Raw genomic sequence first — 23,834 nt, 5'->3', positions numbered from 1 at the left:
ACACTGTGCAACCTCAGCTGACGTCTAGAGCTGATGGCAGCATTTGTGGTGGTTTCCTGGGGACTAGACACAGCCTCTACACTGCAGATCATGGCCCCCCTGAGAAAAATGAGGTTTACGGCTGGTCTCCTTCCCCTAGCTTTCACTGAACTATGGAGAGATCCTGCTTTCCCCTTTCACTCTCGGGGAGTTCTGTAAATGTCCTCTGTCCACCCTTGCACACCACCACCGCAAAGCACAACACAGTCATATGCTTAATCTACAGCACCAGCCAGGTCAGCCACACAACAGAGAATTATTTCCTTCATATTAAAAGCATTCAAATGGTCTGGAACAAATACAATTAATGTAACATCTCCACACTCATCTCTCCCTTCATTTGATTTCTGCGTTGTATTTGGCTATGCAACCTCTCTGGGACTTTCCTTACTCAATCCCCATAGAGCCTAATCCAGAGGTCATGGCAGCCCTCCTCTGTAACTCTGAAGATGCACCTGATTTAGCAGGAATAAGGCACCGATGTAAGACATACCTATGACTAACTATATGATATACTTGGTCACGCAGTGTGCTAGAAAGGTTTTAGCAGACGAAGTTTGGAATAGGCACCTTATTCACAGGTAGTGACATATGAAGTTCTACCCTGATAAATTTCTATGCCACACTGCACCAGCCTGCATTTTGCTTACGATAGCCGTGTTACTGAAAACCTATTTAAGGAATGTTTTAAAACTTGCATTGAGTTTATTTCTTGTATCGCTTCCTCTTGTAAAGCCAGATGCCTTATACTTTGTCTTGGTGGAATTTGATTTTTATAATTTTGTCAGATAATATAAAAGTTTATTTTTAAGCATTTGTTTTTATTTATTTCAGTTTTCAGAGCCCCCCTGATTTTTATCAATTTAATTTTTCGCAGTTGGGGAAAGTTAGGGTGTGTGTGTCAGACAATGAGGAGGTCAGAGAATTTAATGACAGTAGATGCTGAGATTCAAAAAGTTAAACTTTATGACCATTAAAACACAAATTGTCAACACTGCGTGTCAAAATATAGAAAGCAAATAGTCTTGAACTCGAATAAGCTCTCAAGCAGCGTTTTTCTTACTTTGCCTGTCTGTAAATTTGGATCATCATCACTGGAATTTTTTTTCTCAGTTTTTGTGCGTACAATGAAATTGAGGGTTATAGACTTTTCATGATAAAAATCGAATCCTTCCAAGCCTACTTGTACTATGAATCCAACAATACAGGGCTGAGAGAGATCCATCAAAACCTAGAAATGTTCTAAGTTAGCTTTTCTATGCATAAAAATGTCATCACTATTATTTCTGGATGTACTGTGTCCTCTTTTGGGAAGCTGGGAATCTCTTCCTTCCCAAAAGGCATAAATCGCGGTTTCTGTTGCTGCAGAACTGGGACATATTGCATGTTAAAGTCATGACATTTTTGTGCACAGAAAAGCCAGGGCTGGTGAAGAACGCAATCTTGCCTGTGCAAGGAAGGAGAGTCCTTGGGCAAGGGGACTTTTGAAGGAAATTCACAAGTGGATGGAGGAAAGGAGACATTTCTGAATCAAAATGATTTTAAAAACCCGGAGTGCATCAAAGCTGCTCAGAGGTTTGGTATGTTAGAATAAATCCTGCGGAGATGGATTAGCGGGCAGAGACCAAATGAAGTGCTACAAGACAAGGAATACATTTATTTTTCACATGGCTCTGCCGTTTAGAACCTAAATATTACCTCATCCTAAGTGGCATATTATACACGTGACTATCAATAGATACATGACTACTTGTCTGTTACCGAATCACTGATAACTCAGAAGAAAATCATCTTGAATGCTTATGGATCAATGTCCTAACAGATAAAGCACAAGATGGGGTATTAGTTGGTGTCTGCTACAGGCCACAAAATCATATTAGGGATCAGCATGACCAGCACATTATGCACCTGGCTACACTGTGTAGGAGAAATACAGTGTGATCACTGGGGACTTCAATTTGAGTGACGTATGCTGGAAGGCTCATGCTGCCAGTACTAAACATCGTTGGAATTCCTAAACATCAGAGATGATAATTTCCTACCTTAAGAAGTGTGCATCTAACATGACAGAATTCTATATTAGGCCTCATCTTGACAGATAAAGAGGAACTGATCACAGAACTAAAAAATAATGGTAAGTTAGGTACAAGTATCATGACTTGATCAAATTTAACCAGTTTTATATATATATAAATATATGCATATACACATATACGTGTATAGACACACACACACACACACACACACACAGATGCTTTAAAAGGGCCAATTTCACAAAGCAGAAAACAACTATGAGCCAAATCATCTGGGAGGAAGAATTTAGTCAGAAAAATGCGAATGATAATTGGGAATTATTTTGGAATATTTTACTGGATGCCCCAAAACCACCATTGAGGAAGAAGGCCATACTACTTGGTTTAGTGGAGAAGTGAAGATAGTCGATACAAAATTAAAAAATAATATACAGCAAATGGAAGAAAAGGGAAGTTGATAGCAATGAATATAGGTCAGAAGCTAAGAACTGTAGAAAATTGATAATCGAAGCAAAGGGGCAAGGAGAAATCTATGGCTGGCAGAGTTAAGAACAATAAGAAGGAGTTTTTAAAAATAGACTAGGAACAAAAAGAACCCAACAATGGTATTGGTCCATTACTAGGTGGAAATGGTAGAATTATCAATAATAATGCGGAAAAGACAGAAGTGTTCAATAAATATTTCTGTTCTGTATTTGGGGGAAAACAAATGACATAGTCATAGCATATGATAACACTTTTTCCATCCCACTATTATTCCTGGAGGATGATAAATAGCAGCTACTAAAGTTACACATGTTAAAATCAGCAGATTAAGATGACTTGCATTCGAAAGCTTTAAAAGAGTTGGCCAAGGAGCTTGCTGGACCATTAATGCTGATGTTCAATAAGCCTTGGAACACTGGGGAAGTTCCTAAAGACTGGTAGAAAACTAATGTTGTGCCAATATTTAAAAAGGGTAAACAGGATGACCTGGGCAATTAGAAGCCTGTCAGTCTGACATCGATCCCAGGCAAGATAATGAAGTGGCTGAAACGGAACTTGATTAATAAAGAATTAAAGAAGGTAATATAATTAATGCCAGTCAGCATGGGTTTATGGAAAATAGATCCTGTCAAACTCACTTGATTTTTTTTATGCAATTACAAGTTTGCTTAATAAAGGCAATAGTGTTGATAAAATATACTTAGACATTTGACTTGGTACTGCATGACATTTTGATTAAAAATAAGAAAGATATAAAATTAACGTGGCACACAGTAAATGGACTAAAAGATGGCTAGGTATCAAAATGTAATTGTAAATGGGGAACCATCATCAAACAGGTGTGTTTCCAGGGGGAGCCCCGTGGGGATCATCTCTTGGCCCTACACTATTTATCATTTTTATTAATGTCCTTGAAGAAAATACAAAATCACTGATAAAGTTTGCAGAGGACACAAAAATTGGGGAAGTGGTAAATAATGAAGAGGACGGGGCACTGATTCAGAGCAATCTGTATCACCTGGTAAGCTGGGCTCATGCAAATATGTGTTTTAATATGGCTAAATGTAAATGAATACATCTAGGAACAAAGAATGAAGGCCACACTCACAGAATGGGGGACTCTCTCCTGGGAAGCAGTGACTCTGAAAAAGATTTGGGAGTCATGGTGGAGAATCAGTTGAACATGAGTTCTTAATCTGATGCTGTGTCAAAAAGGGCTAATGCAATCCTTGGATGCAAAAACAGGGGAACCTCAAGTAAAAGTAGAGCCGTTATTTTACCTCTGTATTTGGCATTGATGCGACCACTACTGGAATACTGTGTCCAGTTCTATCATCCATAATTCAAGAAGGATGTAGATACATTGGAGGGGTTCAGAGAAGAGCCATGAGAATGATTAAAGGATTAGAAAACATGCCTTAGAATGAGAGACTCAAATGGCTCAACCTATTTAGTATAACAAAGAGAAAGGGTGATTTGATCATAGTTTATAAGTATCTACCTGGGGAACAAATATTTAATAATAGGCTCGTCAGTCCAGCGGAGAAAAGTATAATGCAATCCCATGACTGGAAGTTGAAGCTAGACAAATTCAGACTGGAATAAGGTATACATTTTTAACAGTAAAAAAAGTAATTAACCATTGGAACAATCACAATGATCCCTTTTGGCCTTCAAACCTATGAATCTGACTATATACACCCACAAGCTATATTAAAAGATGTATATGCATACAGAGATAGATAAGTAGTCTTATACACACACACACACACTCATACTTGCGATCTATTTAAAAATCTCACAGCATGTGGAGGATACTTCCTGTTCCAACTTTCAAATGACGGCGGAGGAGTGGGGGAGTAAGGAGTCTGTGCCAGCCTACCCTCGGAAGAACCCTACTCAGAACTAGAAGGGCTGTGGGCCAAAAATGTAGTCAGAGTAGAAGGCTAGCAGGCTGTCTCTTAAACTTTTGCCCTCCCGTCAGCAAGACACACCAGATACGTGTCTGGTGAGGACAGAGCTGGATTAAGGCATAGACACTTCTGATCCATGCCTAGGGTACTGCTTCTTAGAGTCACATGAATACACCAGGATTTCTACTTGTTTTTATATGCAAATCTCTGGTCTGCAGTGAGAGAAAAAGCTTGAAAATGCAGCAGACCCAGCCCACCCATCTACCCCAGCAAACTCACTGAAGTAAATATTGAGGAAAGGGAGGGAAGGTTGGAGGGGGCCTGCTGCTGTTGCTGCCTCTGGAGGGAAAATACACCCCTGCTTGTCCTCAAACAGAATAGAGTTCCTACTGCCACTCCGATGGAAAATAGGGAATCCAGGCTGCTGCCCCTGCCTCTCTGGGCAGGGAGGGGGATCCCTCTGCAACCCACACTCTAAGTAAGGAGCAAAGTCCCAGGGTCTGTGTCTTGGGGTGGCTAGAGCCATGGTTTGCCTTAATCCAGTTCTGGGTGGGGGAGCCCCAGATCTGTAGCAAGAAAGTGAGGCCCTGCTCAGCCCTGCTCTTCTCCCTGCTGAGGAGGAAATCGTGTGCATGGATAGGGCTGCAAAGGAAAAGTGGTCCCATGCTGCACTAGGGAGAGGGAGCTACTTGGGCAGCAGTGGGTGTGAGGAGACCAGCAGAGGAGTAACAGCTACGTCACTGTGGGTCTCTCTTCTCCTTCCCTCCCCAGAAGGCTGGGAAAGGGCAGGGGGCTGCCATGCTATCTGGGAGCCGGAGGGATGGTTCTTTTCCTCTCTCCCTGGTGTCTGGGAGGAGTGGGAGCGGCCGGTCGGCAGGACAGAGCAGCTGTTGTTGTCATGGCAGAACAGCAGACAGAGGTATCAGAACGTTTGTTCTGGCTGATTTCTGACAGGCCTGATAACAATATTATTGATGTTTGTGCTATCCGATCAATAGTTCCAACTAGGGCTGTCAATTGATTAAAAAAATGAATAGCGATTAATCGTGCTGTTAAACAATAATAGAATACCATTTATTTAAATATTTTTGGGTGCTTTCTACATTTTCAAATTTACTGAGTTCAATTACAACACAGAATACAATGCTCATTTTATGCTTATTTTTATTACAAATATTTGCAGTGTAAAAAACAAAAGAAATAGTATTTTTCACTTCACCTCATACAAGTACTGTAGCACAATCTCTTTATCATGAAAGTTGAATTTACAAATGTAGAATTATGTACATAAAACCCTGCATTCAAAAATAAAACAATATAAAACTTTAGAGCCTACAAGTCCACTCAGTCCTATTTCAGTCAATCAGTCAGACAAACACGTTGGGTTACAATTTGCAGGAGATAATGCTGCCTGCTTCTTGTTTACAATATCACCTCAAAGTGAGAACAGGCGTTCGCATGGCACTGTTGTAGCTGGTGTCACAAGATATTTACATGCCAGATGCACTAAAGATTCATATGTCCCCTCATGCTTCAACTACCATTCCTGAGGACGCGCGTCCTTGCTGATGAAGGGTTCTGCTCGATAACAATCCAAAGCAGGACAGACCGACGCATTTTCATTTTCATCATCTGAGTCAGATGCCACCAGCTGAAAGCTGATTTTCTTTTTTTGTGGTTTGGGTTCTGTAGTTTCCGCATCAGTGTGTTGCTCTTTTAAGACTCTGAAAGCATGCTCCACACCTTGTCCCTCTCAGATTTTGGACGGCACTTCAGATTCTTGAATCCTGGGTTGAGTGCTGTGGCTATTTTTAGAAATCTCAGATTGGTACCTTCTTTGCGTTTTGTCAAATCTGCTGTGAAAGTGTTCTTAAAGGGAACATGTGCTGGGTCATCATCTGAGACTGCTATAACATGAAATACATGGAAGAATGGGGGTAAAACAGAACAGGAGACATACAGTTCTCCCCCAAGGAGTTCAGTCACAAATTTAATTAACGCATTATTTTTTTAACGAGCGTCATCAGCATGGACGCATGTCCTCTGGAATAGTGGCCGAAGCATGAAAGGACATACGAATGTTTAGCATATCTGGCACGTAAATACCTAGCAATGCCAGCTACAAAAGTGCCATGTCTGTGCTCATTTTCAGGTGACATTGTAAATAAGAAGCAGGCAGCAGCATCTCCCATAAATGTAAAAAAAAACTTGTTTGTCTTAGCAATTGGCTGATCAAAAAGTAGGACTGAGTGGATTTGTAGGCTGTAAAGTTTTACATTGTTTGTTTTTGAGTACAGGTATGTAACAAAAAAAACTACATTTGTAAGCTGCACTTTCACAATAAAGAGATTGCACTACAGTACTTGTATGAGGTGAATTGAAAAATACGATTTATTTTGTTTATCATTTTTACAGCGCAATTATTTGTGATAAAAATAATAATATAAAGTGAGCCCTGTACACTTTGTATTCTGTGTTGTAATATAAATCAATATATTTGAAAATGTAGAAAAACATCCAAAATATTTAATACATTTCAATTGGTATTCTATTGTTTAATTGTCTATTGTTATTGCTCATGCTCAAATAAATTGGTTAGTCTCTAAGGTGCCACAAGTACTCCTTTTCTTTTTGCGAATACAGACTAACACGGCTGTTACTCTGAAACCTGTCATTGTTTACCAGTGTGATTAATCGTGATTAATTTTTTTTATCGTGATTACTTTTTTTGAGTTAATCGCACTAGTTAACTGCAATTAATTGACAGTCCTAGTTTCAACCTGTCGCTCTGACCAGGAGAAACATGTCTACAAACAATACAGAAATCAAGCACATTTTAAAGACTAACCAGGAAGTGGGCAAATATGAAACCTGCATATTCTGTCTCCTAACAACCCCTTCCTCCAACTTTATATAACCCATGCAATGTATCAGAATGATTCAATCTAAGTAAAACACACTGCAAACACAAAATCCACACACACTGCATGTATTCAACGGACAGTATCATAGCAATGGAAGTAATAAAGGGCCAGATTCTGCTTCCTTGCATTGGCATCACTCAGGAGTAACTCAACAGAAATACTGTAGTATATAGCTGGGGTGAGACCAGAATGAGACCCATAGAAAACACCACCATGCTTTTTGCTATCTGATTCATTCTCTGTCCTGGAATGGTGCGTTGCCTACACTAAGGAAAAGAGACAGGTTATGAGGATCATACATAGAGGAAACACAGGCTTAAATACACGGAAGAGCTCTAAGAAGCAGATTTACAACTTCCCTGCCACTTTTCTTTTACTGAATGTCTGTAACACTCAGCTATGTTTTAAGTTCATGTTGTTAACTGCTGTGATCCTTGTAAGCACATTATTAATACATACGAATAATCACTTTTAGAGACACACACTTTTATCCTTTACCTTTGCCTGCGCTTTGCTAGCAGGCATCTACAGGCTACAGAGTGCACAGTACTCGCAAATATTTGTGTTGATCTACTTCAATGTACAGGCAGACTGTATCTAGGAGACAGACTATTTATCTTCTCTGCTCTTACCTTTGACTATGCTTCAAACAAACAAGGTTGTTCCTTATGCTTAAGAAGCATGGACAAAACCTTGTGTTGTCTGATGCTCCATGTGAAACAAAGGCATCCCACTGGTGACTGGGTAGGTAAAATGCTCTTACAGAATTTCCCATTTAAGAAGCTTTGGGAAGCCAAGTTTTTGCCCCATCTGCTGATGGCCCATTTCCTGAGGTGAATATTCAACTAGCATCTGGGGTGCAATTTGATTCATTCCTGTGTGGATTTCTTTGTAGTATTTGAGTTTCCATGGCATCACTGCAACAAATCCTATTTTACTGAAAGGCAGAAACTGTGGTGTGTTTTCTCCCCACAAATGTTTCATCTCTCTCTCTCTCTCACACACACACACGGGTTTGTACACTGAAGGCCAAATCCAGCGAGTATCAATCAACACAACTCCCCTGAGCTCAGCACAGTTATGCCAGTCTACACCAGCTGAAGATCTGGACTACAATCTCTGTTTATATATTATACACTACAGATACACATAGCATATACATAGTACAATACTTACCTTTAAAATGTATACTTATGTCTACTTAGATCTATGTATTTATATATTTGTATGGTATATTTGGTATATAGTGAAACAGGTGTGATCAAGTGCAGAGACACATACGGCGTCAATGCTGGCACAAAGAAGGATTTTTTAGAGAAGGGAAATACCTGCAGCATTAACAAGGGTCATCCATTTAAACCTTCTGATGCATGGCAGCCACCTCGCAGGCAACAGTTCGGCCAACTTGTGCATCACACTCTTTTGGAACATGTGGGCACAAGCATAGTGAGACAAGAGTCTATGCACAATATTATGTGCCTGTAGGATGCCCTGTTCAGAATGGCAAATTAGCCCCTCACTTAGCTTATGATCTTTTCATTCAGGGAATGTATCATGACTCCTCTTGGTCTGAACTGTAGGAAATTTTGAGATTAATGATAAATGTTTTCAAGGGCCAAATGGCTGGCCTAGTAGAGGCACACAGCCATACCAGTACAGGAGTGACCTAGAAAACTAATTCCTAGGGAGCATCACAAGGGGGCTAACTAGCATCATTCTAAAACAGGTGAAGAGGAATGCGTGTGTGCGTGATGTCAGTGCAGCTGTAAAATGAAATGTGATGGACAAACCCAGGAATTTACTTAAACTGGCCCAGTAAGTAAGCTTTGACTGGCTGATAGCGAGAGCTCCTAGTTAGGATGGGGTGGCTGCTGGAGGCGTGTGGAGGAAGGGAGACAGAAATCAGATATCTTTGCACCTCTCCAACCTATCAAATAATAGCAGTTTTTGGAAACCAAGTATGTTAAATGGTAGGAAGTCAGAGACACACATTACGAAGAGCTTTCCGACCCTTTCTGGGAAGCCCCCTGCATAGAACTGAATATAGCCTCCATCACCTGAGCACCTCCTAACACTGCAGTTAGGTAGGGAAAATGATCATCCGAAAGATGGAGTGACTTGCCAAAGATCTCTGTGGCAGAGCCAGAAACAGAGCCCCTGAGCATTAGTCCTGTTAACTGTGGTTTTTTCGTGTTTTCTATGAAGGACAGATAAGCCTCATCTTGCTTCCACCAGAACAGGAGGTATATAATGGAAAACATCTCTTTACTCCTTGTGGAGTACATACAGCGCTCATTAGAATTAATAGGAGCTGTGCGTTCATACCACTGGAGGATGCAATATGTATGGTGTTCCATTTTTTAACACTTTATTCATACCACTCTTTAAAAATAATCCCTGTCCATGCTCTAATCTCAAGAGCACCAGGCAAAGTTATGGTGCTTCATAAATGTTTATTAACCACTCACTCACTATCCATAGTGGTCACAGCAATGGAAACATCACACTAAACCAACACAACACTAAGTCAGCAGGACACACCAAACTGGAAGGATACCAAGCAGTTTATTGACAGGTTTCAGAGTAACAGCCGTGTTAGTCTGTATTCGCAAAAAGAAAAGGAGGACTTGTGGCACCTTAGAGACTAACCAATTTATTTGAGCATAAGTTTTTGTGAGCTACAGCTCACTTCATCGGATGCATACTGTGGAAAATACAGAAGATGTTTTTATACACACAGACCATGAAAAAATGGGTGTTTATCACTACAAAAGGTTTTCTCTCCCCCCACCCCACACTCCTGCTGGTAGTAGCTTATCTAAAGTGATCACTCTCCTTACAATGTGTATGATAATCAAGGTGGGCCATTTCCAGCACAAATCCAGGTTTTCTCTCCCCCCCACCCCCCCAATCCACTTTCCGGTTGGTAATAGCTTATCTAAAGCTATTACCAGCAGGAGAGTGGGGTGGGGGGAGAGAAAACCTTTTGTAGTGATAAACACCCACTTTTTCATGGTCTGTGTGTATAAAAACATCTTCTGTATTTTCCACAAAATGCATCCGATGAAGTGAGCTGTAGCTCACGAAAGCTTATGCTCAAATAAATTGGTTAGTCTCTAAGGTGCCACAAGTACTCTTCAAGCAGCTTATAAATTTTTGTAAGAAAAGTGGAGTATCTCCTTTTGAAAAGTGTCAGTTCCTATTCTCACTTTGATCCCTCATCCTTTGTATTCTCTGTGTCTCAGATTTTAGGCTCCTTGGCGGGGGGGCAGGACACGGTTTAACGTGTTTGCATAGTGCACACCTACAGGGCTATATAAATAGTAATACAAGGGCTGAAGAACTGCAATGCAAGATACTGATCAGGAAAAGCATGTCGGGTGGTAATGAGAAGATGCATGGAATTATCAGCTCACTGTCTGACATAACTTAGGAAAATGATTAGAATAGTTTAAATATTGAGATAACTAGGTTTATCTGCAAAGGAAAGGACAAGTAAGAGGTGATGTGGCTAAGGTATATGCAAATGTGAAGGGGCATAACAATGAAGGTTATCCCGCAAAGAAATTTGCAAAAGCATCTTAAAAACAAAAGGGAATGAACAGAAACTAAGAAAAAACCCTGCCTCTTAGGAAGTTTAAGAAAAACGTTTTTACCCAGAGTGCAATCAGTGGGTGGAACAGATTCTATAAAAGGCAGTAAGATTAGCTGCAACCGTGACCATACGGTAAGTGCACTGAAAATGATTCTTGCTCGTTTGCATTTTCCCTAACTAACGATAAGATGGGAGGAAATAAATAATGTTTTATCATTTTGTTGGTGATTTCAAGTTAAGATATTTGTAGTATATAAATTTTAAACCTGTATCTCTCACGTATGCTATGTTTCGGATAAAAGATTAGGTCTCTCAGGGGAGACAGAAATGAGAACCTGGATTTGTGCAGGAAATGGCCTAACTTCATTATCATGCACATTGTGTAAAGAGTTGTCACTTTGGATGGGCTATCACCAGCAGGAGAGTGAATTTGTGTGGGGGGGTGGAGGGTGAGAAAACCTGGATTTGTGCTGGAAATGGCCTAACCTGACGATTACTTTAGATAAGCTATTACCAGCAGGACAGTGGGGTGGGAGGAGGTATTGTTTCATATTCTCTGTGTATATATAAAGTCTGCTGCAGTTTCCACGGTATGCATCTGATGAAGTGAGCTGTAGCTCACGAAAGCTCATGCTCAAATAAATTGGTTAGTCTCTAAGGTGCCACAAGTACTCCTTTTCATTTAGGCCTTGTTGCTATACAAGATTCTTTGTTTGCCTCAGACTTTTAATACAACTCCTAAAGAGAAGGAACCTTCCTGAGTGAGCGATTTCTTTGGAGCTGCAGAAAGAAATCAAGAGAACTGCTTGGTTGCCTTGAGGACTACACAAAACACTGGCACTTAAAAAGGAAAAACAAATTATTCTTCTTGTAGCTTTAGTCCCATCCATATGGAGGACTCTATTCCAGTCCGGCTTGAAGCAATTCCTTGGAAACTCTGCAGCTAATGAAATCCTTTTGTATGACATCCATCCATCTAGCCTGAGGTCTTCCAACCTTTCTCTCACTTTGCACTTCAAACTTTTACACCCTGTTTCCTATATATTGTTTCGATCTTCTTTTCACGTGCGTAAATCATCTAAGCCTGGGTTCCCTCAGCATTTCCATCATTGGTGCCACCTTCACAATTTCCCTAATTTGTTTGTTACGAACATGGTCCATCTTTGTAACTCCAAGCATCCATATCTTAACATTTTCATTTCCACTGTATTGAAGATCTGCTCCTGTCTATTCCTCAGTGCCAAGCACTCAGAACCACACACAATTGCAGGCCTAATTACCATCTAGTAGACCTTACTTTCCAACATGATAAGCATTCTCCTATCGCAGACCACTGCTCTCACCTATCTCCTTTAGTTAATGCCCTTCCTGTCCTGCTCAGGAGTTCACCATTGAGATCACCATTCTCCTGTACTATTGAACTTGAACTTTTCTACCTTTGGTAGTGGCTGGCCACCCAGACTTACAGTCTCGTTATCTTCCCACAAGACAGCATCAAATCTACAGACCAGAGACTCCATTTTATTCCTGATGATTTTCATTCCAAAAGAAAAATAAAGCACAGGGCACAAACAGAGGCACTCCTCGATTTTACAACATTCAACTTGCGACGAACGGAACTTACGATGTTTCTGAATCGACACCCTGATTTGACTTACTACAATTGGTTTCGACTTTATGATGCTCGGTCCCGCAATGGAGTGGATTGCGGTTCTGAGTTACAATATTTCGACTTATGACACAATTTTCAAGAACCAATTGTGTCGTAAATCCGAGGACTGCCTGTACTGGACAATATAACTGAGACACATTGCTTCATTTCATTCTGAAATATTACTGTTCATGCCTGAAACTGTCTGCCCCCAAATGACTGCATCTTCATATACTTCTTCCCCTTGCACACTTTCCAGAAAAATTCATCTTTTTTTGGATTATGCTAATTGAAGCCATGCTCTGATACAGTCCTTCTAAGAGTATGTGATGACATTCAGAAAAAAAGGAAGAACTTCAGTAGGACACATTGATTTCATTTTTGATGTCAGGAGCTGTGAAACAGTGACTCTGAACTACCTTGCTTTGCTTGAGTAGTGCTGTACTTTTGACTCCAAGTCAATATTCGGAGCATTTCCCCAAATGCGAAACATACAGGAAAACAACAACAAAAAACACATCTTCTAGATAGTTTTAATTACTTGGAGGTTACAATGACTTCCAAACTAAGTGCATCATGATGGATTAACCTGTTGCACTAAATATGAAAAACATTTACATGTGGAAAACTAGAGAAATAACCCAGATGTTGACTCAGAGTCAAAAGCCATCAGGTGCCACTGTAGTGAAATTATGACTGCTCATTAGTTAACTAAGTCAAGGATCATAATTAAAGGTGGTATTCTAAGACAAATTCCCACTGATGGCAAACTGCATCATATGGGACTCCAGTGAAGAGCAATCAGACACCTTTGGGGAAGTAATCAAGCATCTGCGAAAGAGAACTCTGATGTCAAGAGCACCTCCCCATGGGATGTTAGTTTCATTGTTGTGAATCTTATAGCTCATCTAATGAGAATGAAAGGTGAAAGGCAAGGCTTTCATAATCAAACGATATATATGTACAAACAATTGTTTAAGAGCCCAAATCAGTAGCAGAAATACAGGCAAAGACTTTATTGCAAATCAGTTGCATTTTGAAACCGACTACTTGAGAGGTAGCAGCTTCTCCTTAAGTTACACGCCATGTCATGAATTAAGAATGGTCTGTTTTCTTTGCAACCGCTGCACCGACTGTTTGGTGGCATATCTCATTTCAATGGGGCTACTTATGAAAGTAAGGGATTTTCAGGGTTGGAGAGTCGAGCCCGTTGACTGTAAGCTCTTTAGTGAGAGGACCCTGTTTATTATTTCACTCTTAAGTGTCATGCTCACTTATTATGCTAATAATCATCACAAATCATCCTACCTCGGCTGATTAAAAACTGAACACAGTAGCGTAATGTGTGATGCTCTTTGACAAACACAGAAATCTGAACTCAGGTGGGCAAGTCAGAAAATAGAGAAACCAATTATTATGGGGAGGTTTTTTGTTTTTAAAGTGCAATTATTAATATTAATGGAGATGGTCCAGAGGTATGAATCTAATATTGCCATCATCATTCTGTTACATGTTATCTGATGAATATTTTTATAATATTTGATAAGTTTCATAACTAGTTAAAGAATATCAATCAAATAATATATTCAATACATTACCCATTTCATTTATTGTTTAGCTAAAATTGTATCTAATATCTGTCCAGCTCTCATTTTTAAGTCTACACATGCAGTCCCCAATCCTGCAAACCCTGACACGCATCCATAGCGCAAAACAGGTGAGTAGTCTTATTAAATTCAATGGGATAAATCACCTGAGGGTTTGAAGGATTAGAGCCACAATCCGTCACTAATCTGGGATCATCAAAAGGTTATTTTACGTTTTATTACTGGCTGATGCCCCTTAATCAATAAATCATGTTCCAGCTGAGGTTGTTCTGACTGTCATAATTGTACATTTCAGTGACTGGACTGTTACTTAAGATTTGTATGCTTTCTTGATTTAGAAGGATCAATTTAAATGTTATTCTCAGGTCAGAGGTGCTGATTCAGCAAGGTACTTAAGCATGTGCCTAACTTTTAAGATAGAGTAGTCCTAAGAAAATTGAATTTCAGGAGGTTCTGCCAGTGGAAGGAAATGGGATGAGAGAATCAAAGAAATTCCACTTGCTAAGCACTACGAGTTGCTGCCCTATATGGGGAAACATACATTCAGGGGAACTGGACAAACAAACTGATCTTTCTATTATGTATCTTCATAGCTTATTGGTCATGCCAGCTGGTCACCATTGATCTGATTTGAATGATCTTTGCTATCTAAAGAACAGGAGTTCCAATATTGATGCATGGCATATCCAGAACAGTTCAGGTCAGTTCAGTTTATTAATGGACAGACACATGGCACTGTTAAGTGGGTGATTCTCAAAATTATTCCAAACATCCTGTAAATTTCTGTGCTCCTTTTCCTATAAAATAAAATGGCTTATTAAGTACTATAAATAGTTTTCTAGATTTTTAACAGTTCACAGGGTTTTCATGACATAAAGAACTCACATGAACAAAAGCTTAAGATGGCTACTGCCAATCCTACAATATATTACAACATAAGCTATTAAAAAGTCAACATTTCCCAACCATTATCATACAGTTACCGCAAATATCTCTTATTCTACATATAAAGAGAAACTATGGCAATCTTGAAAGGAAAAGGAGTACTTGTGGCACCTTAGAGACTAACCAATTTATTTGAGCATAAGCTTTCGTGAGCTACAGCTCAGTTCATCGGATGCTACTCCGAAACCTATGGTAATCTTGGATATTACAATATGTTAGCTGTTGACAAATGCTGGTATTTCCATGACAGTCACTGAATGTAGACGGATGTTAAATATGTGAAGGTTTAATATGTTATGTTAACCTTGGAGTCTTATATTTGTATGCTAGACTGTCTCTGGCTGTGAAATGTTTTGTGCTGCAGTACTTTTGCATGAATAACACTATATAATGATGCATTGTATTTCCTAGTGGAATAAACAATAGGTTTAGCTTTCACTCAAGTATTGTGACTTCAAGTCATTTTATTTATATGTCAGTAGTTCAGAATGTGCAGTGGACCAGGCATTTCATTCCCCAATTCACCTTCGTCAAGGAAGGGGCCAGGAACATTTGCATTGCTGTATCTCTGGAGCAGATATAACTCGGCCCTATAGCCTTTGCAGGGATGTGCTACAATCCATTTTATTTTGGTAACACCAGAGCAACCTATTTACTTTTAAGTTTATAAAAATGCACCTGCCGCCATTGTCCCTTGGTACATGTGCAGCTGGAAAAGTTACAACACGTTGACAGAGTCAGTGCAAATAAAATTCTCACCAACAGTCAGCCTCCAGAGGAAAAGGCCTAGAGAAAACAATCAGTGGTTCTTTTCTCACCTGTGATGGGGTGTCCACTCAACGCAGGAGTGGAAGGGGTTAATGGAGGCCAGATGGTAGACTGAATGCTGAGGGGAAGTCCTAATTAAAGAACAGGCTCACCCGTTCTGAAATGGGAGGTGGGAGGGGACTATAGAAAGCCAGGTAGCTGGCTGCAGACAAGGGTTGCAGGGAAGTAGGCTACAGTCACTGCCTGAGTGGAGGGAGTTGGAAGAACGGCAAACCCAGAGGTGGGGGGAAGCCAGATAAGTAGGAAGAAGCCCAGGGAAATAGCAGGAAGGGGCAGGATGGTAAAGAGACCTTGGCTGTTTGTTATAGGGTCAGTGGGCTGAAACCCAGTGTAGAGGGCGGGCCTGGGTTCCCCTGTCAGCCACTGGGCAGTGCCACAGGGCGTTGGAGATGCCAGACAGAGAGTGGGTCTGGAAAGGCTTTGAATTCCCCGGAAGGAGAAGACCTTAGTGGCCTGGCTGGAGGGCCAAGCCACGAAGAGGAGACTGCAGTCCCTGGAGTGAGAGGGGTCGCAGGTTGAGACAGCATGCGGGAAGACACTGACAGAAGGGGAGTGCAAACCTGGCAGAGCTAATTCCCAGGGCGGCCAGCAGGAGGTGCTGCTAGCAGAGAGTGGACCCCACGTAAAGTCCAGCAAAATGGGCCATTAGACAAGTGTAGGTTCCAAAATCAAGGGCCCTCCACTGACCAATGCCCTGTCCCCAAATGCCAAGGTGGTCACAATACCTGTGGATGGTCAGTATGCCTGAACTGATCTCAGCTGATACAAGGTTTCTCCATACAGATTTAGGCCCCTGTTCAGCAAGGCACTTAAGCCTAACTTTTGAATATGTGAGTAGTTCCATTTGGTTCACTGGAATTACTCACACGTTGAAGTTAGGCACATGCTGAATCAGGGCCTTAGGGTTGGATTTAGCACAGAGAAGTCAGTGGGGATCTTTCCATTGACTTTAATGGGCTTTGATCAATGGCAACGCTTTGAATTTCAAGACTAATCCATTGCATAGTATTTGTAACATGCAGCTATAATTGTGGTTTCAGAGTAACAGCCGTGTTAGTCTGTATTCACAAAAAGAAAAGGAGGACTTCTGGCACCTTAGAGACTAACCAATTTATTTGAGCATAAGCTTTTGTGAGCTACAGCTCACTTCATCGGATGCATTTTATAATTTACAATTGTGGGTCTCAGCTATTTACTTGGGAGGGTTGGGGCCGGGGAGGAAGGAGCACACAAACAATCTTTTATGATCTTAAAAACAGTCCAGTGAGACAAAGAGTATTCAAACATTCAGCCAAAGCAGTAAAACCTTCTGCAGTATTATACCACATGGTACAGAGGTACCTGAGCTATACTCACAATAAAAGCTAGTCAGTTTTGTCATTTTAACATAATGTAAACTATTAATTTCCATTACTGCTCTGGGTAAATAATACTCGCGCAGTATATATCAGAAGGAATAAATATTGGCATATGATGCTGATAAAACACCGCTTGAAACTTTCAGGCCAGAGCACAGCCTGGATTATTCTGATTGACAATCTCTTCTTCTCACTCCTGATATAAATTACTTGTCCCAAAGCAGCCTTTTATGTGCTTCTCTATTGAACAAACACAGCCACGGAATAATAAAGCCCGGAGAGCCCCGCTCTGTCCCAGTTCTCTTGGGAAGGTGAGGGCGGCAGCTGAGTGTCACAAGAGGTATGCTGTCTGTGCCCAGCTAGGCCAAAGTGCCAGCCATGGACGTGCATATTTGAATCCACTCAACTGATGTGGACACAGCGGTAAAATGAAGACAGACACATAGATGGATTTGAAGAGGCAGGTCACAACGTTATTAAACTTTAACACAGTGGAGGGGCACTACACACCTATCACTTATATTCGCCTATATCAGGATATTTAATTACTTCCAGTGTGGGGGTTACAGGGCTCCTTACCATATAACTCTTAACTAGTGCCAGGGTTACAGGGCTCCTTACCCTATAACCCATATCTCGGAGTAGGCTCTCCTCAGCCTGCCTCCTAAGACTCAGCTCTCTGAGTCCTTGCACCCTCCCTATTCCAAGGAAGACAGAGGGTACAGAAGGGTGGGGACCCTGGCCTGCAAAGGCCACAAAGTCAGACCCTGGCCCGCCAAGACAACAAAGTCAGACCCCATCCCATGAGCTCAAGGCCCATCACCACAATCCCAGATCTTTTTATCTCTGGGAACTGTCCATTTTATTCTCTTAACTGCACTGGAAACCGGCTGCAAGTGGCGACCAATAAACAACTCAACCCCAATATCTCAGTTAAGTAACCTTTGTGGCTTAAAGGTGCTGCAAGAAAGGCAAAACATTCCCTGGTCTTCTGCCAATTGGCTCGTGGGAGAAAAAATTCCTTCCTGACCCCCCGAATGGGCAATTAGCTAGACACGGTCAGGATGGATTCCCATTCCTAGTTTGGGTAGGTAGGGTGGAGCTGCTGGAACAGAGCTGAAAGGGGCTCCATGTGGCCCCTGCTCCAGGTTAAATCCTGGAAGCTGGGGAAGGCTGGCCAATCAGCACCCATTCCTCCCCAGCTGGCCAATGGGTGCCAGAGACTCCTGAGGGGAGGAGCTACCTAGTGTTCTTAGAGAATGCCTGTCTCCCTCACAGCTGGGACTGTCCCCTTTCACCACCAACCCCATCGAGTTCCACCATTATTGAGGCAGGTGAGTGCCTGATAGATTATTTAAGAAGTGAGCATTTCTCAAAGGGAATGACTGGCAAACACAGATCATCTCCCAGCAGCTCTGCCTAATAAAATCATCCCATAGGAAAAATGGAACATAAACATACAAGAAATAAATCTGAAAGTATTATTTACACCTGCACATCTGCTGAGTGCGTCCAAAGCAGTCTGACAGCCATGTGGCTAATTGTGCCAGTGTGGCTCTTAATGCTCTTTTCCAAACTGAGGTCCACCTATCTCCGAGAGCAGCAAACACCAGCTGCTGCTCCACAGGGAGGTGCAGCAAACACTGAAGAAAGGAGTTACAGAATAACCTCTCCACAAGGGTAGATTCTTCCCAACTGCCATTACCAAGAGGTTGGTTTATGCCCTGAACCTAAAGGTCTTATAGCCCTTCTAAAACTCTTGGCTATTTTTAAAAATCCTTTCTCGAAGATCCAGATTTATCAATATAAATGTCCAATTCTTCTTTGACTCCTTCGATGCTCTTAGCCTCCTTGTGGCAATGAGTTCCATAGGCTAGTTGAGCATTGTGGGGGAAAATAAAATTCAGTGCCTCATAACTGTATTAAATATAATAAAGTATAACTACAGTGTTTCACTAAGTCTTGCTATATTTCTTTAGTGAACCTCCTGTACTTCTAGTGACAACTAATTGAAAGCCCTATGTAAAAAAAAAAAACAAAGCTGTCATTCAGCAAATGCAGTTAATCCCAATCTACCTTTGGAAGCCTCTGTGCCAAATGGATTTTCTAAGATGTCCATCACATCTTGGCTCCAAGCATCTTTCACAGCAGACTTGGACACCACCCTGTCATTCAGACTCTGCTGCGGTCGGAAGTTATTCCTTAGATACTCCACAGACTTGACATGATCTTGCTGTTCTGTGGTAAATATGGAATAGAACGCCTCCAGCTGAACGTGGCCATCAGGGCAGGGAAGAGAAAAAAGAACATTAATTAGAAAAACAATGTGGTAAAATCCGGGTGGCTGATAAGAATGTAAAATGGCAGGAAATGCTGATGCCAAGATTGATTTTGAGTCTGACACAGGAAAGAAAACATTTGTTCTTGGACTCCCTTGCCTTTAAGCCTTTAATATGCGCACAGACAACCCCCCCAGCCCCTCCCTCCCTCTCTGCTTATATCATGTTGTTTCTTAATATTATACTGAGAAGTGTTGTACACTTATTCATTACATCACAAAATCATTCTTCTGTATATAGTCCCTCTACCTACTTACACTGACATGTCGCTGTCAGGCTGCAGTTTTCATTGACAGATTTCAAAATATTTTACAAAGGAAGTCAAAAGCGTCCTCCCCATTTTCCAGATGGGGAAACTGAGGCATAAAGTGACTTGCCCAAGGTCAAACAGCAGGTCAGCATGGAAGCCAGGACTAGAAACAAGATCTCCTGATCCCTTGTCCAGTGTCCTGTCCACTGGGCCACACTGACATTTTCTCTCGCCTGCTTCATTACAAAGGGAGAAACCCTAACCGTGCTCCTGGTATTTATTTTGTGTGTCACATTATTTGGTACATTTAATTCTTTCATATTCTCTCCAAGAGAACAGGTTGCTGCTTCCTATGCTGCATGCAGATCCAGGCTATTTTTAACTATAATGTATTAATTTCTAAGATATAATTGTAGTTTAAAAGTGCATTCTGTTAAGAAAAAGCATAATATTTCCTAGAGAAAAACTACTGGCAGACTAAATTGAAAAGATTCAGTTAACTTGTTTGTTCAGTTGGTTGCTGAGGTCAATCCAGCATTTATTAAGCGCTTGTTATCATTCAGATCAAGAATTAGAATTAGCAAGAAAGACTGAGCAGTATAAAGAATCTAATCCTGCTCTCCTTGAAGTCAATGCTTTTGATTTCAGTGGAAGCGGGATCTGGCCCAGAGACTTTAGAGGGACTTGAGTTTCTCTTACAGCTTAATGACAAACCACAGTTTGAAAGCTATACCTGCCTCCTTTTCATTAAGTATATTTACACTAAAAGCTACAGAGAAGGATGTGACAGTTTTGAGACACGAACTAATGACCCAGGGGAAAAAAAACTATTATATTGTCAATCACATCATAGCCTTAGTTGATAGTGTCTCTCTAAAAAAATCAAAGGGAAGCTTAACAGACCTGTCCAGGGTTCCCCACTGGAGTCTGGGAACCCTCTAAAATCATTTAATTTCCCGCACAGATCAATAACCTTGAAGCACCCATTCTGTGCCGCTGTCCAGGCCGCCCATTCTGCCATGCTCTGTGATTTCTAGCTACTCAACTGAAACCTGTAAAATTTCTTCTGATCATTAGGGCAGGACAGAGTTAACTGAACCCATTTCGTTTCAATAGAAGGCATGGCTGGAGCTCGGTGGTGTGTTGGGCCTGCTAATTTGAGACAAAATTTAGAACTCTATCAGTGGGAGCCTCCCAAAGAAAATTAGAAATGAGATTATGGAAGGGATTTGTTATACATCTCTAATCCTGAGTCTGGCAATTTTGGATTAAGGTACAGAACTTGGAACGGAGTATCAAGAGAATTCATCTGCCCTCAAATTAATATATCATTGATGATAACTTGGACCTGTACAACCTTTTAGATATGAGGAGCTGAAATCACTTTGCAAACAATGATCCTCACGACTCCCCAATGGAATACAGAACTATTAACCTCGTTACACAAATGGAGGAATTGAGGCAAAGAGAGGTAAGTAACACACACTGAACAGTCCGACACCACAGCTCTGACTGACCCCGTGTTATCTACTTTGTGGGAATGTGGAGAACTTCTATTAGTCAACTGCCCACAGTGATGTCATTTCAGCTCTTTGTTTAATGTGCGTGCCATTGTCCAGTCCATGCCCTTTAAAGAGGTGGGCATAGTATTAATGATCAAACAGCAACAGTGATAAAAAAATGAAATGTTCCCTCATTGATGCAGGCAACTGAAAGATGCCAGAATGAAATCTGGGGTGAGGGAGGTGCTTAGGCGGGTTATAATTCACATCAAGAACTACAATTTGTTATATTGCAATAAGAAAGACTCAGAGGATCTAATCCTGCTCCCATGGAATTTCTAACCACCACTTATGGGGAAAGCTAGGGGCAACACACAAGGATGAAGAGACTATTATTCTACACTTTTCTTATGAGGGAGGAAGGAAGGGAGAGAAAACACGTGGTTCCTGATAATCGCTCTTGTGCCCTGATTCTTCAAAGACTTATGCACCTGCTTAACTGTAAGCACTGGGAACAGTCTCACTGAACACAGTGGGACGACTTGCAGTGTACAAAGTTAAGCTGGTGCATAAGGTCGATGCAGGATCAAGAACTTACATACCAACTGCTCACTCTAAGTTAAGTCTTTACCTTTCTACTTCCATGACATTAACCTGACTTTTTAAACCCTTTAAAAGAACTTTTAAACTATTTTCTTCTGGCAAGCTACCTTGGGGAGGCATAACTGCATTTGAACTGCTGCCGTTTCAAATGCAATTTTAACTTTCCTTTTTACATGCTGATGTATAAAACCAAAGTTGAAATGATTTATTACAAAAATATTATGTAACACAAATTAGCTATTAATTGATCCATCACTGCTGGCAGAACAGAGGAAGTTAAATTTGTGCCCTTCAAGGGAGCGAGAGCTCTAGTTCAAATGAAATAAAGAGCTCTTAAGGAACCGTTCTAGGTAAGGAGGAAAGTGATCTAAAACTCAAAGTCATGTAATTACAAACTATTAAAAACCTGATGTGCACAGTTTTCTAAATGATGGATATATAAATGGCAATTAAAATACTGAACCCATTATAATCACAATAAAATACTCAGAGGTATGTATTATGAGAGATAATGATATGCTTTGGGTCACTGAATGCACTTAGCTTTACAATGCATTTGGGGGGTGGCAGGCCTTGTCCTGTTTTGTTGTCTAATTGTAAGGCGAGATGACAGTGATGGAGCATGAAGACTTTGGAAGGATTTTATTGGAATTTCAGCAGAGCTTAAATAATATCACTTTTTCCATGTGGGATTACAGACTGTTTCCTGTGGTTTGTGATAAAGGTAAACTAAGGGAATGGATTACACTGTGCTGCTTTTGAAAAAGGGACAAATAATAATTACAGTATTGGCCAGGTTGGAACCTACATCTCTACATGTATATCCGTCTTATGCTGCAGGGGGAAATAATACAATTATTCCACACTGCCAGTTAAATCAACATGGAAAGCTTGTCTACACATACAAGATGTACTATTTTATCTATGCCACTGTAGGTACAGCTGTGCAACCCCCTGGTAGAGGTGGGGTATATGGGTATCATCTATACTCATTGCTATATTTGCTTTCTACAAGCTACTCTTAGTATAATACCCTTTTATGAGTGACATACCTGAATATTTGGATGCTAATATCTAAACCATATTGTTAAATTTATTTTCCTTATTTGGGGATATTGCAGATTATGTACTATATTTATTTTATGACTTTTAAACCAAACTTTGTACTTTTGGATAATTTAAGCATTATTCCCAGATGTATAGACACTCATTCCTTAAGCTGTGTATCAGATCATTTAAACATTTGTCTATGGAGTGTGTATACTGACATATTTACATTCACTTCTAGTTAGATACTTCACTAACTTTTACCGGAATAGCTTATTTTACAACAGCTCTGTTTTCAACAATTGAAGCAAAACAAGAACATTGAAGGAGAATCTGAATTTAACAGGAAGTCTTTCTAAAAACAATGGTTTTAAAATGTCAAACTGTTTTTAATAGTTAAACACTTGACTGCATATATTCATTTGTTATTGTGGGATTCCTCTCAATACAAGTTCCAGTCATTGCCTCAATCTACAATAAGAGATACTATGTGCTAGCTTTAAAGATTTGTATAAGCACATAATGGCAGCTTCACTATGCTGTAACAACAGTTAAAGATAGCAAATTAATGGTAACATTTCTTTCCTAGTGTAATTACTTCGAAGTACTAAATACGTGTCTGTGTAAAGTTACTTATTTTACTTTCAAAACAAACCTTCAATTTAAAAGAAGAAAAAAGGATTCTATGTAAATATTTAGACGATAGCTTAGCTT

At 40.5% G+C, this 23,834-nt stretch overlaps 1 protein-coding gene across 3 annotated transcripts in view; it reads right to left on the bottom strand.

The window, feature by feature from the left end:
• Positions 1-23,834, bottom strand: part of PTPRG (protein tyrosine phosphatase receptor type G) — a 621,190-nt gene that overhangs the window by 124,833 nt on the left and 472,523 nt on the right. For all 3 annotated transcript variants that reach the window (XM_077822059.1, XM_077822061.1, XM_077822060.1), the window contains exon 8: positions 19,456-19,648. In XM_077822059.1, the coding sequence (XP_077678185.1) occupies positions 19,456-19,648 (193 nt within the window). The remainder of the gene's footprint in view (positions 1-19,455; positions 19,649-23,834) is intronic.

Source organism: Eretmochelys imbricata, chromosome 7, assembly GCF_965152235.1.
Source record: "Eretmochelys imbricata isolate rEreImb1 chromosome 7, rEreImb1.hap1, whole genome shotgun sequence".
Classification (NCBI taxonomy): domain Eukaryota; kingdom Metazoa; phylum Chordata; order Testudines; family Cheloniidae; genus Eretmochelys; species Eretmochelys imbricata.
The sequence above is the reverse complement of the archived record's forward strand: the minus strand, read 5'-3'. Positions and strand labels throughout refer to the sequence as shown.